Below are 15654 nucleotides of genomic sequence, written 5' to 3'. Positions count from 1 at the left end.
ACACTGGCCGCAAATTCTCAAGCAATACAATTCCATATCTAAAAAAAAACAATTTCCTGTCACAGAGACCAAAATAATATTCGCAACCCACTAATAATCTGAAAAAAAAGTTGATACTGTGTTAAACAATTATTATTCATGCTGCTTTTTAAGGCACAGCACATTCTTACAGATGTGACATCACACTGCAGGTGGGGGCACGTAGATCTCATGAAATACTGTGTGTTATAAAATAAATCAACACTGTTGCCAGCACAGTGACCAGGACTTCAATTTCTTGCAGAACCTGTGCAGCTAAATTTCAACATAAACATAAGCACTGTCTTCGAGTGATTCAGACTAGAACACAGATTTTTCTCAATATTATGTTTAGAGCTCTTTGCATCTCCTTTGACAATGTTGGGCTTTCCAACTATAGTTAAATTCCACCAAAAGTATCGCGTTTACGGCTGAACAGAATTTTTAACCCATTGATGTTTCAAAGATTTGGCTGTAAGGTGGGAACGTTCCTGTGTAAGGTACAGAGTACAAAAGACAGAACTTTGGCATAACTGCTGACTGTCAGGTATCCAGTTTTCATAAGAGATAATGAAGCTGAAATAGTGCTTGCACAACATAACTGCCATGTCATTTCTTGGAATACCTGCTGTGTGTCACTACCATCCATTAGACCTTGGCTCTGAGGAGGATTCAGATCTCAGCCAAAATCAGTGTATAGTTTTTGGAGAAATTATGGGGTATTTTGAGTTACAAATTAATGGTGATTATACTGAATTTCTTTGAGAAACTACAATATTGTAAATAATAAAACTGCATAAAGCAGGGGTAGATGTTTCCAATAATAACTGAAATATTCATCACTTTAAGGGCATGCAATGGTTGGTGTGGGGGCTGGGGGATGGGATTCTCAACTTATTGTCCTTGGCAGAAAGTGCATATTCTCCACTTGGTCAGTCATTTCATTGACCTTAGTGTGTGGATTTATAATGAGAAAATACATTATAAACTTACACTGCCAAGTTTACAGACACACAGAAAATAATCTCCAGTATGTATAGGTTCTCAAACTCTATAAAAAATACAGATTACTCTCAACAGATTTTCAGTATAATTATAAATCCTTGTATGAGACCATTATCACAGGTTAAGGATGTGAAACCCATTGACAATCAGCATCTGCAATGACAGCACATAAACATTTCATGAACAACAGCAACAACTTGCACATATACAGCGCCCTTCATGTGGGTGGCTTCCTCCCAACCTTCAGATGAGTAGTTAAACTGAGGTCCATTCTGCATATTTAGGTGGATGTTAAAGATCCCATGGTACTATTCGAAACGAGAAGGGAGTTTCTCTTTCTGGATGTCCTGGCCAAATATGCCCCAAATAAATTGGTTGCTCAATCCATGGCTGTTTGTGGGTCATTGCTGGCTGCCGCATTTCGCCCACAAAATAATCAATCCACTTTACACTATATTTTGGAAAGCGCTTTGAGATGCCTCAATGATGTGATAAGGTGCAATATAGATTCAAGAATTATTATTATCGGAATGAAGTGTTCACCAAGCAATAATTAAGATCTTACAAGTATTGAAATGAGTTGTGAGCTTACCACATTTACATTGAAAGCGTAGAGGAGATCGAAGGGGAGGGCGGCTATCAAATCGATGATGAACCATGTTGTTACATAATGGATACAAATAGATCGAGCTTCAAATATAACTTGGCCAGACTTACTGACATATGTTGTTCGAAAATTCAAAACAATATCTGTTAGAGATAAAGAGATGAAAACACAGTTAAGGAAATCTAGTACCAGTATTGGGACCTGGCACCTTATTAGGCTTAAATGCAAAGAAAATACATTATCATATAATTTGCCTGCCTCGGTATTTGAATACTTTATTGTAATAGATTCTCTATACTTAAAGAATGTATTACAATAAATTGTAGACTGTAAAGGACTAAAATGCCAAATCCACTTTCTGCTATTAAATTGACAAGCCCACTTTTCTGTTCTTGATGAAGTCTATTGATCTAATGCTCAAAAGGGTAAATACTTGTGTAAAAGAGATTGATTACATCAGGACACTTCTTGACCCAAGTTAACTGAAGAGATTCAAAATGTGATTTTGTTTTATTGCTATGCATTTTATTGAATTACTGCACTGGCTATACACTCCACGCTTGTTTTCATCCCTGATGATATGTTGAAGTACACGGAGCAGCAGGATCCGAGAAGAAGCTTGACTGGAAGTGGACTGCTCGAGCGCCGCAGTTAAGAAACTGGGCCAATGTGTCACCAAGTGCAAATACCCCCTTCCTTTGGGTAGCAAAACTGGAGACAAAGAATCAGATATCAAATCGCATGGTAAGAAAAGTGCCAGCCCTAGTGAAGAAATTAACACAATGTCTGGAGGCATACTTGCCAACGGAACAAAAAAAACGGATCTCGTATTGGAATGAACTCAGCCACAACTTGCTCATTCTGGAGATAGTAAAAAGGATGAATCTGTTGTAATTCTTGATGAGTTCTCGCTTAAGAGAGCTGAAGAATTCTTTAGGAGGTACAAAGATGCACACGACGATGCTATATTAGAGAGGGCATGGAGTTGTTTTGTAATGACCTTTCTGTGGATCGGACGGACTTCATAGAGTTAATATTAGCTAAGAAGTTTCAAGTGGTCACCATGTGCAAGATTACCAGGTAAGGACATTTGCTAGTTTGAAAATAGTCACTGCTGGTTTTGTTTAAACAGTTTTTGTTCTTCTGTAAAACAATACATGTGTCTCGTGTGTTCACGGTTAATATGCACCAACCTTGTGAAAAGCAGAGCAGAAAGAATTGTGATAAGCTGTGTTTCATTGAGTTGCTTTTTATCCTGAATGGCGGATGCTCTTTGTAACTCTTTATAACGGAAAAAGGCAAACCTATGTCGAGAATTTTTGTCGAGTCAAAGAGAACACACTATTCTCTCTGACTGGATTCTTTGACATCGTGTGCCATCCAAGCCAGCTGAGAAGACATGCCTACCTGTTCTACCACAACAAAAGGACATAGCAGATGGTCCAACAGCTTGTGCATTAAGGCGGTGTGTTGGATAATGTTGACATATCATGAGCTGCGTGGAACTTTCCTTTGGAGTCAGAGTGAATTATAACAGATTTAGCTGAATTTCATTGGTTTTACTGCATGGGCTCGATGTTCATTCCTGGTATTAGTACCAATGAACTGGTCCTGAAGATATGCTGAGCGCTCATGCAACCCGTGTTGCTCCGCTGCCGGCTGCTGGGTAGTGAGGTTCAGGACCAAACTCCGGCCTCAGCCTGGCCCACAGTGGCCTGGATTTCACACAACTGCCGACTCCTTGGTCTTTACACACGAGACGTCGCCAGGTGAGAGCGGGCAGCGGCGCTGGGCCAGGGATGGGCTTGTGTCAGGTCAGGGATGGGCCAGGCTTGGGTTAGTATTGGGCCAGTGTTGGGTGAAGGGGATGATGTGGCTTTACTGAGGAGGTTAAAGGAGCAACATTCGGTAAATGGCTACAACATAGAAAGCTGTTTGTAACCTCACTGATCCCCTGTGGGAATGACCCACTTTGATTTAGAAGTAAACAGCTGCTGCTCCAGCTTCTTCCCATCATAAGGTCCGTGTGTCTGAGTTGTGGGTAAGAAGATGGTAGCAACTCTCTCACGCTTTTCATGCTGAACTGTGCTGCCCAGCAGAAAGCTTGTGGGGAATTCCTGCTCCCTTCCATCCACTTTAGTGAGGACACAAATCTGCGCTATGAAGGCAATGAAGGGGCTGGACTGCGGAGGTTAAAGAAGCAAAATTTGGGAAACTGCAAAGTAGCTCCAGATACTATAGTATAGAAAGCTAGAAATGACCTTCGAGTGACTATCTTTCTTGGTTGGGGGAGATACGTGGTGTCTCCTTGTCTCCAAGGTGACATGTTTGCCGTCAAAATTGAGTCCACTCTCTGTGATAGTCTGCAGTCCAGTTCCTAAGCCAGACCGGTCTGTAGTACTCCAGGACTTGCTGGTGACAGTCCAGCCAGCCTGGCTCATCAGGAGGACATGGAGGCGCAGATCAATCTCGAGGGGCAGGGATTCTTCCCACTAAGCTCCACAGGCTACAGGTCCAGTACTCTGCAGCCTGTGCCTTCTCCCGCACCAGGCTCCGTGACCCTATCACCCCCATCCTCACCTGACACCTCTGGCTTCCCATCACACAGAGGATACAGTTCAAGATCCTGGTTCTTACTTTCAAAGCCCTTCATGGCCTTGCTCTCTCCTACCTCTGTGACATCCTAACCCCATACCATCCTGCTCACTCCCTCTGCTCAGCGGGCTCCAGCCTGCTTCACGTCCCCGCCTTGCTCACCCCATCATTGGCAGCCACTCTGCCCCCACCCTCTGGAACTCCATCCCACAGTCCCTCTACCCCCCACCTCCTTTGCTTCCTTCAATACCCGTCTCAAGATCCTCCTCTTCGATCGTGCTTTCAGTCATCCTCCTACCCTTATCCTCCCCCTCTCCTGATCCCAACCACCATTTCGGGTGTGGATCACTAACTGTCCAGCCCTTGGGACGTCCTCGTAATGTAAAAGGCTCTATACAAATGTAATTAGTTGTTGTTGTATACACGAGAATACCTCAGGTTATTCTGCAGCTGTGTCAGCTGGGTCACTTGTGACTGGATTTGAATCCCAGTAGCTCAATTCAGCATTTTGAGATTGACAAAATAAGTACCATGTCTGCATAATATCACTCTTTGGGAGGAGGTAAGTGGTGTTTCCTGAGTCTGAATTGGAGGAGGAGGAGCATGAGGAGATATGCCTGGAGAAGCAAAGTGGGATCATGATAATCTAAGCAAACCCACAGATGTGCATATGTCCCTAACCTGCAGGCCAACAACAACAACTTATACTTGCATAGCGCGCTTCACATCGGAAAGACAAACAGGGTTTTGGACCAAGCAGGGAGTTGGGGTCAGGAGGTGTGGAGGGTGGGCAAAGACATGGTCGAAGAGGAATGTCTTTGGCGCATGATGGCTGAAAGCGCAACCTCCGATGGTGGGGCAGAGGTTACGAGGGACGAGCGGAGGCAGTGAGTGGTGGATTGGGGAGTGAGGAGGTCAGAGAGGTAGGGAGGTCCCTGGGGGTAAATGTATTTGAATATGAGTTTGAGGATCTTGAAGTCGATCCGTTCAGTGATGGAGAGCCAATGGAGCCTGGCCAGAATTGGTGAGATGTGGGTAAGGAGTTTGCTTTGGGTCATGTATGTTCAAGATTCTGTTTTTATACATATGTAAAATTGTGACATGTTTTAGCCATGCAATGATAGGAATTTGTAGGTAATAAGTCAGAATATTCATTGAGGAATCTAAACTGAGTTGTCTTGAAATTGTACCCAGTTTTAGCCTATAAGACTATTTTGCCTTAAAATTTAAGATGGCCCAGAACTGTGGAAAATTCTTAAATTTAGGCTTATATGGAGTCTATTCTTTCTAAGAAAGGCAAAAACCAGCTTCCAAATTAGGATTGAATTGAAGCATTCTCTAAAACTCAAGACAAGAGTAGATGAAATGTTGAGTTGAATAACCTGGAATGATACTCCAATCATTAGAAAATGTGTGGTCCTTGCAGCTATGGGTTAGGTGCTCTGCTGTTCAGTGCACTTTAACAACAATGAAGGTGTGAGTTTGTAATGAGATTTTCCCATTATAAACTCACACTGCCAAAGTCATCAAAAGTCATCAATGTGCAGAGTATTACCTTGGAACATCAACATGAGTAGATTGTGGAGCTAGTCCTCACCTAGTGGTCAGTACTACCACTCCCCTCCCTCCCCCTTCCCCCACCGCATCCTCCGCCTCTCCCTTCGATGGAAGGTGCACATGTGAAGGAGTTGAGTGAGAATAGTCATGCTCAGCTTCAATAACCCCTGTGGATAAATTACCTGCCAGTGTTCACTGTAAAGCTTACACATTAATAAAACCTACTTGGCTAATATAATGGAATACAACCGATGGAAGTAAAAGTGAATCCCATTAGTAGGTAAATAGGAGTCTTTAGGAGAGGAAGGAAAGGGAAGAAATTGGAGGGAAAAAAATGGTGTAAAACATACAAATTAAAGATCAATACACAATTTTTTAATGCTATTTTGTCAAGAGACTTACAGAAAAAATAATCTAAGCTTAGTTTAGTTTCTTCTATTTCTATATTATACTCAATTTTACTTCAAACTTGAAAGCATCCCAAATGATCTGTCGTTTTAAAAATAAATTTTAATACACCTAATGATCAGGGGCCTAATGATCAGGTGTCCCGCTAAAACTGATTTAAAGATGTCAGCACATATTAGAAGTGTTTTGGTAAACTATTTTATAACAAGTAAACTGACAACAGAATGGTGGAATCCAATTGACTCCCTGTTGTGGCCTCAGTTGTCCAGTTTCTGAGCCAGGTGGCTCCACAGTACTCCAAGGCACTGCTAATGACAGATCAGCCAGTTTGGTTCATGAGGAAGTCTTGGGGGCATGGTTTCTTGGTTCTTGTCAGCTCTGTAAGCCAAAGCCCTTAAAGGTGGTCCCAGCTGGGCAAACAAGTGCATTAAATTCCAGCAGTATCCCAACGCACATGCTGGGGTCCCCAAAATCCTAACTCTCACCAACCTGTATCTAATACTCTCCTGAATTAGGTAAGCAAGATGCATACCTCCAGGGAGAGAGTGCACATTCCATTCCAGACACAGGGAAATATCTTTTTGTAGGTGGCATGAACGTGTGGAGCTCGGTCTACTTTCGAGACTCTTAAGCATGGTGATGAGTTTCCACGTGTCAAACACCAGGCTGACCATTACTTTTAAAAATGGCTATTTTGATGTGCACGGCATTTGCATTGATAAGAATACAACTGTCTGAGGAAGGTATATCACAAACTGAATAAACAGGTTTGCTTAAATATGCTATCAGCAGAATAGTCTTAAAAAAATCCAGTATCGTGTTAAAATATATCGGCGTGAAATTTGAAGCGTTTCACAACACATTCCTTGAGATAGTTATTACAAAAAATGAGTTTACTCCATTTACCTACTGGTCCAGTTCATTTTTAAAGCATTATTCATTCAATAGTACAATAGGTGGAACATCAATCAGTTCCAAGGGTGTCAAGTATCGATTCTCTCCTTGAAGCTCAAGGAATGTTTAGATTGCATGTTTAGATTTATTACCTCATGAACTTGCAGGGACTGAGTCAGAAGCAGTACGAAGGTGCATGTATGTGCCACTAAATTAGTTTAGAGTCAGCATGCTCATTGGAGGCATAGCCAAGGAATCTGAAATCCAATGCGTGACTGCATATACTTTATTAATTCATCAGTATTTGAGCCATCTGTTATTTTTTAATACTATTCCCTGGGTGCAGTATTTCTCGATCAACGTGCAATTTATCTCAACTGCAGTTTACTGTACTAACAATGATTAATCCATCAGTGTGAATGTTATTAGATGTCAATGACCTAAGAGTCTCTCTTGGAAAAGAAAAGAAAACTGCTTGTAAAAAATATTCTATCAGCTTCAGAATGTACATTATAAAAACATAACAAAATAGCCTGTGGGTGATTTTAAGGCTCCAATCTCAACTTGGGGTCCAGAAAATTGTTGTAAATGTCTCAAGTGAAGCTTTGTTTGCTTGTGATCTGACTAATGCCCTACATTTTCTTTGAGGTGTCCCCAATTTTCTATATAACATATTTATGGGCGATATCTGCCAATTCTTTCAACACAAAAAAATAAAAGTTACAGATAGGGACAGGGTCATTTCAAAGTGAATTGAGTCAGAACAAGGTTTGCAATTGTCAATGTTTATGCTGTATATGGAAGGTAAAAAAAGCAGTGTTGTATGGAAAAGACAGAAAAAATAATAAATGTAAGTGTACATTCTAATGTTCGCTCATGTCATTCTAAACCGAGTGATTTAATTCAGCATATTCTGATTCTATTGTGATATTTTCCCTATTAACTGATTTAGTTTGGACCAATTGTGGTAAACCATAATTGCTTCATTAACACAGATTTACAGGACATGCATAACTGCTGATTGCTAACTAAACTAGAAGTCAATAAGAAAAATGTCTTCTTACCTATGATGAACAGAATTTCGACCGCAATGTCACTAACTGTTGTGCTTCGTGCTGTAGGCAAGTTTTCATCAATGCCAATAAAACAAACATTATATGGTACAGTCACAGCAACATAAAACGTTGCCAATAATATAAGCCAGTCCCACCAAGCTTTAAAAATGCTGTAATGCAAAAGGATGAATTTCGACTTTTTTGCATCTGCAACCTTGTACTCTGGCAGTGGTGGCTTGTTTCTAAAAACATTCTGTAGAGGAATAAGACGGTTATTTTTGTTAAATGTTTCAAAACGTACATTTAGTGAAATATAGTTTAATACTCATTTGTAAAAAAAAGTTTAATTCTGTACTAAGAAGATCATCGTGTTGGTATTTGAAAAGGATGTGATCAAATGGGCAGAAGAGCTTTCTTCATCCATATCTCTCTGGAGATCTTGTGATTTAGAAAATAAGTGTAAGTGTGTGTGGGGTGTGTGTGTGTCTGTGTGTGTGTATGTGTGTGTGTGGGGGGAGGTGTGTGTGGGTGTGTGACAGAGTGGGGGTGGGGGTGTGCGGGATCTCCCTCGGATTTAACTGGCAAGGGACAAGCCCACAGAAATACAAAACATTTTTGATGGTTAACCACATTATCTATCTCGTTGAAGGCACTTAAAGGTTTGGATAAGTTCTGGACCCTGTGGGTCCAAGCCTTAGCTAGGATAGGTAGGATGCACCATACTACAACCTTGATAAAACCAAAATATCACAACACAAAATTCTCAAATATATTAGGTCCCTGTTATCCTCAGTTACTGGTGAGGATTTCCCACACTAATATTTCCTCATTTTCAAAAGAAATGATATTCAGCACATTTTATTCTTGGTTTTATACTTGTTTTAAAGGTTTGCTTGGTCAGCAGGACCACACTGCATTTCTTGTGACCCTGTGTGGGAAAAATGCTTAGTTCAGCTCAAGTCAATATAACTAATCTCGCAGTTCAATTTATAAGTTGCCAAGTCTGAAGGTTCCAAGTGAATTAAAGGTTCACATTGGGACCCAGCTGTTAATAGCTGAGCTGAACAAGTCACTGCTGAAAACGCTCTTTGAAGGAAGCCATTTCAGTACCGGGCAGCATGTTGACATTAGAATTATGGGACAATTCTATTAAATGCATTGCTAGAAAATGAACGAAAACTCGTGGTCCTTGAACTTGGCAATCACTAACTTTGATCTCTGTTAATATGTTGTTTCCACATTGTTATCGCCATAGAAGAGTTACTGCATCCAGAAAAGGCACAAGATTTAATTACACTTAACAATGTATAATTAAACAGCAATAAAGCACACTTTCCATCTTCATTTGGGCTCTATTGGCAACCAGAAGTAAAATATACAGTTATTAATGTACTCACATTATTAATCTTTAATTTGTTCTTCTCTCGCTTTTGCAGATGGCCAGAAATGTGATAAAGAACAGCTCGACTCCTTCTGCGAGCTGAATTTAAATGTGTTCCTGCTTTGCCTCTTCCCTTGTATTTTTCTGTTTGAGAAAAAGAGGCTTTGGGTTGTTGACTGAATTTGCGCAGAGTCTGCTGCTGTTTGTCTAAGCATTAAACAAGCTGCAATGACTGCACCTATCTGTACTACACAAAATATGGATTGGCATGAAATTGAAAGAAAACCAGAACCTGCTTTATTTAGTTTGGTCATTATTTCTAAAAATAATACTAATTTATCTTATTTACTGCTAAAAATAATAATCCTTGAATTTGATATAGGGCCTTATCATGTCATCAAAATGTCTCAAAACACTTCAAGCTAATTCATATTTCGTGCATTACTGATAGGTGTAGTCCTGGCTGCTTGTTTTACTGTAAAGTGTATTGTGACTGTGTATTTGTTGGAAAACCAATACCAACGTTATCTGGCTTGTGAACATAAATTAAGAATGAGAAATTGAAACACATGGAAAATATACAATAAATCCTTAACATTTCACTTAGTCACAGTGATAGGCTCAATGGGCTGAACAGCCTTCTCTTGTTCTAATTTCCTGTGTTTTCTGTTGGTCCTAAACAAATTGTACACATGTAAAGCTGAGCATGTTTAAGCTTGTATCCTCTGACACAGTCCTCAAATGTGTTTGTAATAACATTGACTGTGGCCACTGGCTTTGGTGATAGCAACGGTAGCCAGCAAAGTCTTTTGGCTGGCTTTAGGCCCAAGAATTCTGCCCAAGCTGTTAGTGTATGTATGTGGCAGTTGAGTTAAATCCCCATGGACAGTCAAAAATTATCAACTTGTTTGACTGCAATTTTAATCAGTGTGACCATTGTCATAGGTTGGATTTTGACTTTGTAGCCACAAAAATATACTGACATTCTAATAATGGGAATGGGAATGATTTAAGATGTGCTCAGAAACCAAAGGGCTTGGAGCAATGGTGGATGTTGATATATTGCTGACAGCCTCAAAATGTTTGGCAGTTTCGTGTTACTCTGTTAAGCTGAGAAAATGCGGCTTCAAATAGTCTAAAATTAGGAAAACACTGTAAACAGTCCATTGTTCTCGTTTGTGATATACCACATCTTACTTTTAGATCCTATTGAATATAAGTAGAGTGGTTGTACCACAGTTACAGAACCTCCACCCTCGACTCCAGGACTGCTGCTGTCCTGGGTAATTGTCTGTCAGACATCAAGTCCTGGATGAGAATCAACTTTCTCCAGCTGAATATTGCAAGTCAGAGGCCTTCCTGCTTGGCTTCTGTCATGGCCTCATCACCTCAGGCACTGACAATATCACTATTCGTGGTTGCACTCTACACATCACTGAGCTAATATGGAACCTCGTTCTGCCTTTTCCCACCTCCACCACTGCCTCTCATCGCACGCCACCGAGACTCTTATCCACGTTTTCATCACATTCCAGCTTGACTATGCCAACTGCCTGCTCACTGGACTTCCTAACTCTTCCCTCCAAAAGCTGCAGAGTATTCAGAACTCTGCAGCTTGGGTCCTCTCCAGCACCAGGCTCTGCGAACCAATTACCCCCACCCTTGCCCGGCTTCAATTACCCCCACCCTTGCCCGGGATGGCTCCCCATCCCTTACAGAGTCAAGTTCAAAGCCCTCTATCTTATCTTCAAAGCCCTCCATGGTCTTGCTCCCCCCTACCTTTCCGATCTCATAACCCCATATCAACCAGTCCGCTCCCTCTGCTTGGTGGCACTGGCCTGCTTCAGGTCCCCCGCACTTCCCGACCCACCATTGGTGGTCAGGCATTCAGCATTTTTGCCCCACACTCTGGAACTCTGTCCCGCATATCCCTCCGCCTCAATCCCTCTCTTGCCTCCTTCAAGTCCCGTCTAAAGACCTTCCTCTTCGATCATGCCTTCGGCCACTCATGTAAATACATGGCTCCATGTTGGGGTAAAGGATGAAGAGGGAGCAAGTAGATAATATTCTAGAGGTTTAATATTTCATTCAAATATCAACGTAATTACTTCCTGACAAAGCATGCTAATTTGTACTGCAGCATTTTGTGATGCTGTATTGTAACTGTAACCCTGAGCAAAGTCATACCAAAAAAATTACATCCTATATATACCCAAATAGAAGATTAGTATTTCAAATAGGAACAGATGAGAACAAATGTTCTTTAGATTTAAATGTTTAATAACATGAGAATCATTTCAAAAAAGTAGATGTAGGTCTGGCTCAGTTGCTAGCACACTAGCCTCAGCATTGAGAAGGTTGTACGTTCAAATCAAAATTGTCGCTTTGACCACACATAATAATAATAAATAATAATCCTTCCATTTGACATAGAGCCTTATTACATCATTGAGACATCTCAAACGTTTCACAGGATATACTGTAAAATGGATTGATTGTGTATTTTGTGAGCGAAACAAGGCGGCCATTTGTGCACAATATCCCACAAATATCCAGGGGAAACTCCCTTCTCTTTTCAAATAGTGCTATGAGATCTTTAACATCCAGGTAGATCAGGTAGATGGGAACTCGGTATAACATTTCATCCGAAGGATAGCACTTCCAACAATGTAACACACCCCCAGAACTGCACTGAGTGTGAGTTTAGACTATGGGGTTGCAAGTCTCAATGTGGGGTTTGAAGCCACAACCTTCTTACTCAGAGGCGAAAGTACTACCATTGCACCAGGTGAACACATAAATGGACTGCTAATATTGTTGCCATTACAAATTGGAGCTAATGTGAGCAGAAGCATAGGTACTGCTGAATTAGCAGAAAGCCAGGAGAGAAAGGAGACAATTTTTGGATAAACATTCCATTACAATGTTATATTGTCTCTAATTTGCAGAGTATTATGATGATGGCCTTTTAATTTTACTCCCGATGTCATACAAAGCATTTTAGGCAGACAAAAAATGAAGAGTAGTAGCATTCAAACCCTTCCTTTGAATTTATGAATAGTAATTGTTGGAAGGGGCATACTTTGACTTCACATACTGTGTTGTTTCTAAGGCTGTGAGATCAACGCTCAGCTGCAGCAGATATTTGTTGTGTTTTGTTATGTTAACTGGGTAAACATAATAATACTTAACTGGGCCCAAACCATTAAAGATTAATACAGTGCTTATATTCATTACAAACCTGTGGTGCCCAAGTCTATGTAAGAATTAATACACATATTAAAAGCTTGGAATTTGGAATTCAACAAACTTTCTTTCCTCCTAAATATTTGCAAAGGTGTGAACAGTCATATGTGACAGGCTCCCCAAAGGTCAATAGTGAATATATTAAGTCTTGAATATCTCTCAAAGACAATAAAGACACAATTGACTATTTTGTCTGAGAGTATTAGGCACAGGGTGGCAAAAGCCAAGACTTGGGGAGTGTGCGATGGGATACTGCTTAGTCTAGCCAGCTACAATCGCATATCTTGCCCTTGAGAGCACTGTCTGGCAAGCGTTCCCACTGCTTGACCAATTAGGACCACCTGAGGCATTAGGTCTTTGGCTTGTAGGGCTAACAGGAGCTGAGTCAGAAGCATCCTTGCCCCAGAGACGGGTCTGCCCTTCCAAGTCCTGCTGCTGAGCTAGGCTGGCAATTATCAGCAGTGCCCTGGAATACTACGGACTTGCCTGGCTGAGGAACCAGACTACCGAGACCATCATGTTGCCAGGCATGTCACCTTGAGAATGGAAGCATTAAATTCCCCCCCATTGTTTTCAGAAAGCCTCAAGGTTTTTAAACCTAAGGGCTGAAAATAGATTTGAAACTAAAGAAGTCAAACAATCAAGTATAGAAAAGCGTCCTTGATATAAATTGAAGAGATTCTTAAGAAACAAAGCAGTATTTTCAACACAAATACCAATCAGATGCAACCATTTCTTCTTTACATTCTGTGGCTCACACACGCAAAGCAAATCTGAGATCATGTCTAGTCTGTGCTGCAATGTCAGATGCGATGTTAAACCAAGGTCCTGTCTTCCCTCTTCAGGTGAATATGAAAGCTCCCATGACATTATTTGAAAAATATTCTCTGTGTCCTGTTCAAACCTTCAACTGTGAAAAATTAATGTTCAGAGAACAGCACAAAAATATATACGCTTATACAATTTTTATAGTATTTCCACTGATATCCTTTCCAAAAGGTGGGCACCTAACTTTCTGCAACAAAATACTTGATTGGTTTTAGACAGTAGTGTTGAAGAACAGAATGCTGGCCAGGTAGTATATTATCTAGACCACAATATTCATTTACTGATTTTATTGTAAATTATTTTGGGGAATAATATTTTCCATGATGAGATTTAAAATTTCAGGATAACAAATTATTCTAATGCACTAGCTATACAATATAAATTTATACTTATAAAATGCTTTTCACATTGTGAGGAAGTCCCAAGGCACTTAAAAGTCTATCTCTAGTGGGAATTTTTTTTTTCTTTATGGCAACAATTAAAACCAACCCTGAAATATAATTATCACACTACTATCAAAAAAATACGCATCTGCCTCAGTGAGTGACCTAAACAGCTGAGATAGGAATCTTTTGTGCAAATTGCCGATTCAGAAAAGAGGTAACAGTGAGCTTGTGTTTACAAGATTCTTGGCAGTTTACCAATTTGTATTCATAGAATTGCATGGACTGTATAACATGGAAAAAAGGCCCATATCCTCATACACACCCTACATGGCTCTGAATGTGCTTTAGTCAAGTTGCCCAATGCTTCCATTACATGGAGCAAATGAGTAACCTAATGTCTCTTCCAATGAATCCAGAGATCAATTGGCAGTCAAAGGTCAAACTTAAGAACATAAGAATTTGCTAGGCGAAAGAAGACCAACGTCCATTCAATTCGCCTTCCACCATTGTAGTAGTCGCATGCACATGTCGTGTCCCAAACTACATATTGTATCCCAAGATATTATTTCCTAAAAGAAACCTATCTAATTTTGTCTTAAAACTTCTCTGCATCTTAATTTCTCTGCATTCAAAGCCAAGTGCTAACCAACTATTTCTCCTGTTTTAGTGTTGAGTGTCATATCCCTCCCCCATGAATGCCACAAGAGATGTCCAGTGCCTTGTGTTGTTGAGTGAAGCACTGCATGGAAGTTGAATTTTATGATTGTCAGGGGAATGGGATTGTTGTATGTCCTATTTCAGTTTTAAGGGATTTCTTCAGACATTTCTTCCACTTGTCCATCATCTGTGGAAGTAAGAGTAGAACCACAAGCTTAGACATTATCTAACTTTTGGCAATAAATTAAACCACATTCCCTGACATTCATAAGCAACTGTGACAATCCAACAAGTTATGCGAGTATTGATTCAATAACTTTATAATCAAAGCAACACGTGTTATGAAAAAAACTGAATTATCAATCATTCCTACCTTCATTGCATAACTCTTGGCATGTCTCCAGCTCAGTGTATGGACTTCCTTCATAACATTAGAGGATTATTTCCTGTGCTGTAATTAGCTGTTTCATTGAGGGGCCTACCATCTCTCTGCCTTACCAATGTTATACTGAAAGCACATTTGTCCTAGAAAGCATTTTAATACAATTAGTACTGCATTCATAAACATTGTGGATTAAATGCGGTATTTCCAAACATATTTCTTACTAAGAAATGTTAATAAATTCAATAATAGCACATTTCTCCTAAAGAAACCTGTTAAGAAATATCATGATGCATTGACTGCTTTATGCAGAGTAAGCTTTATTCCTGCATTATAGAGGCAACAGAACCCGAGGCAGCAGGATAAACAATGTCTTCAAATGATCACTGAAACTATTATTTAATGAGTTTCTCAAAGATATGTGCAGTGATCCCAGTATCTTTGAGAAAACTAATTAACTAATCATCCTACATGAAAGATAGTATATAAGTGTAAGTTTTTATTTTGTTGCTCTTTCTGCAGGAAATAATGGCATGTGGGGATTGTTGATTAGCTAAACTGGGGCAGGAATTCTTCCTATTAATCCTGGAAGACAATGTCCCAGCAGGTAGGGTGGTCCTAGCTGGACAAACAGC

At 40.2% G+C, this 15654-nt stretch overlaps 1 protein-coding gene across 1 annotated transcript in view; it reads right to left on the bottom strand.

Moving 5' to 3' along the window:
* Positions 1-15654, bottom strand: part of kcnh8 (potassium voltage-gated channel, subfamily H (eag-related), member 8) — a 150156-nt gene that overhangs the window by 72722 nt on the left and 61780 nt on the right. The window contains exons 4-6 of the mRNA XM_042332486.1: positions 9537-9664; positions 8149-8392; positions 1616-1773 (exon numbers count right to left, since the gene is read on the bottom strand). Coding sequence (XP_042188420.1) covers positions 1616-1773; positions 8149-8392; positions 9537-9664 — 530 coding nt within the window. The remainder of the gene's footprint in view (positions 1-1615; positions 1774-8148; positions 8393-9536; positions 9665-15654) is intronic.

The sequence above is a fragment of the Callorhinchus milii genome, unplaced genomic scaffold (assembly GCF_018977255.1).
Source record: "Callorhinchus milii isolate IMCB2004 unplaced genomic scaffold, IMCB_Cmil_1.0 Scaffold2, whole genome shotgun sequence".
NCBI lineage: Eukaryota > Metazoa > Chordata > Chondrichthyes > Chimaeriformes > Callorhinchidae > Callorhinchus > Callorhinchus milii.
The sequence above is the reverse complement of the archived record's forward strand: the minus strand, read 5'-3'. Positions and strand labels throughout refer to the sequence as shown.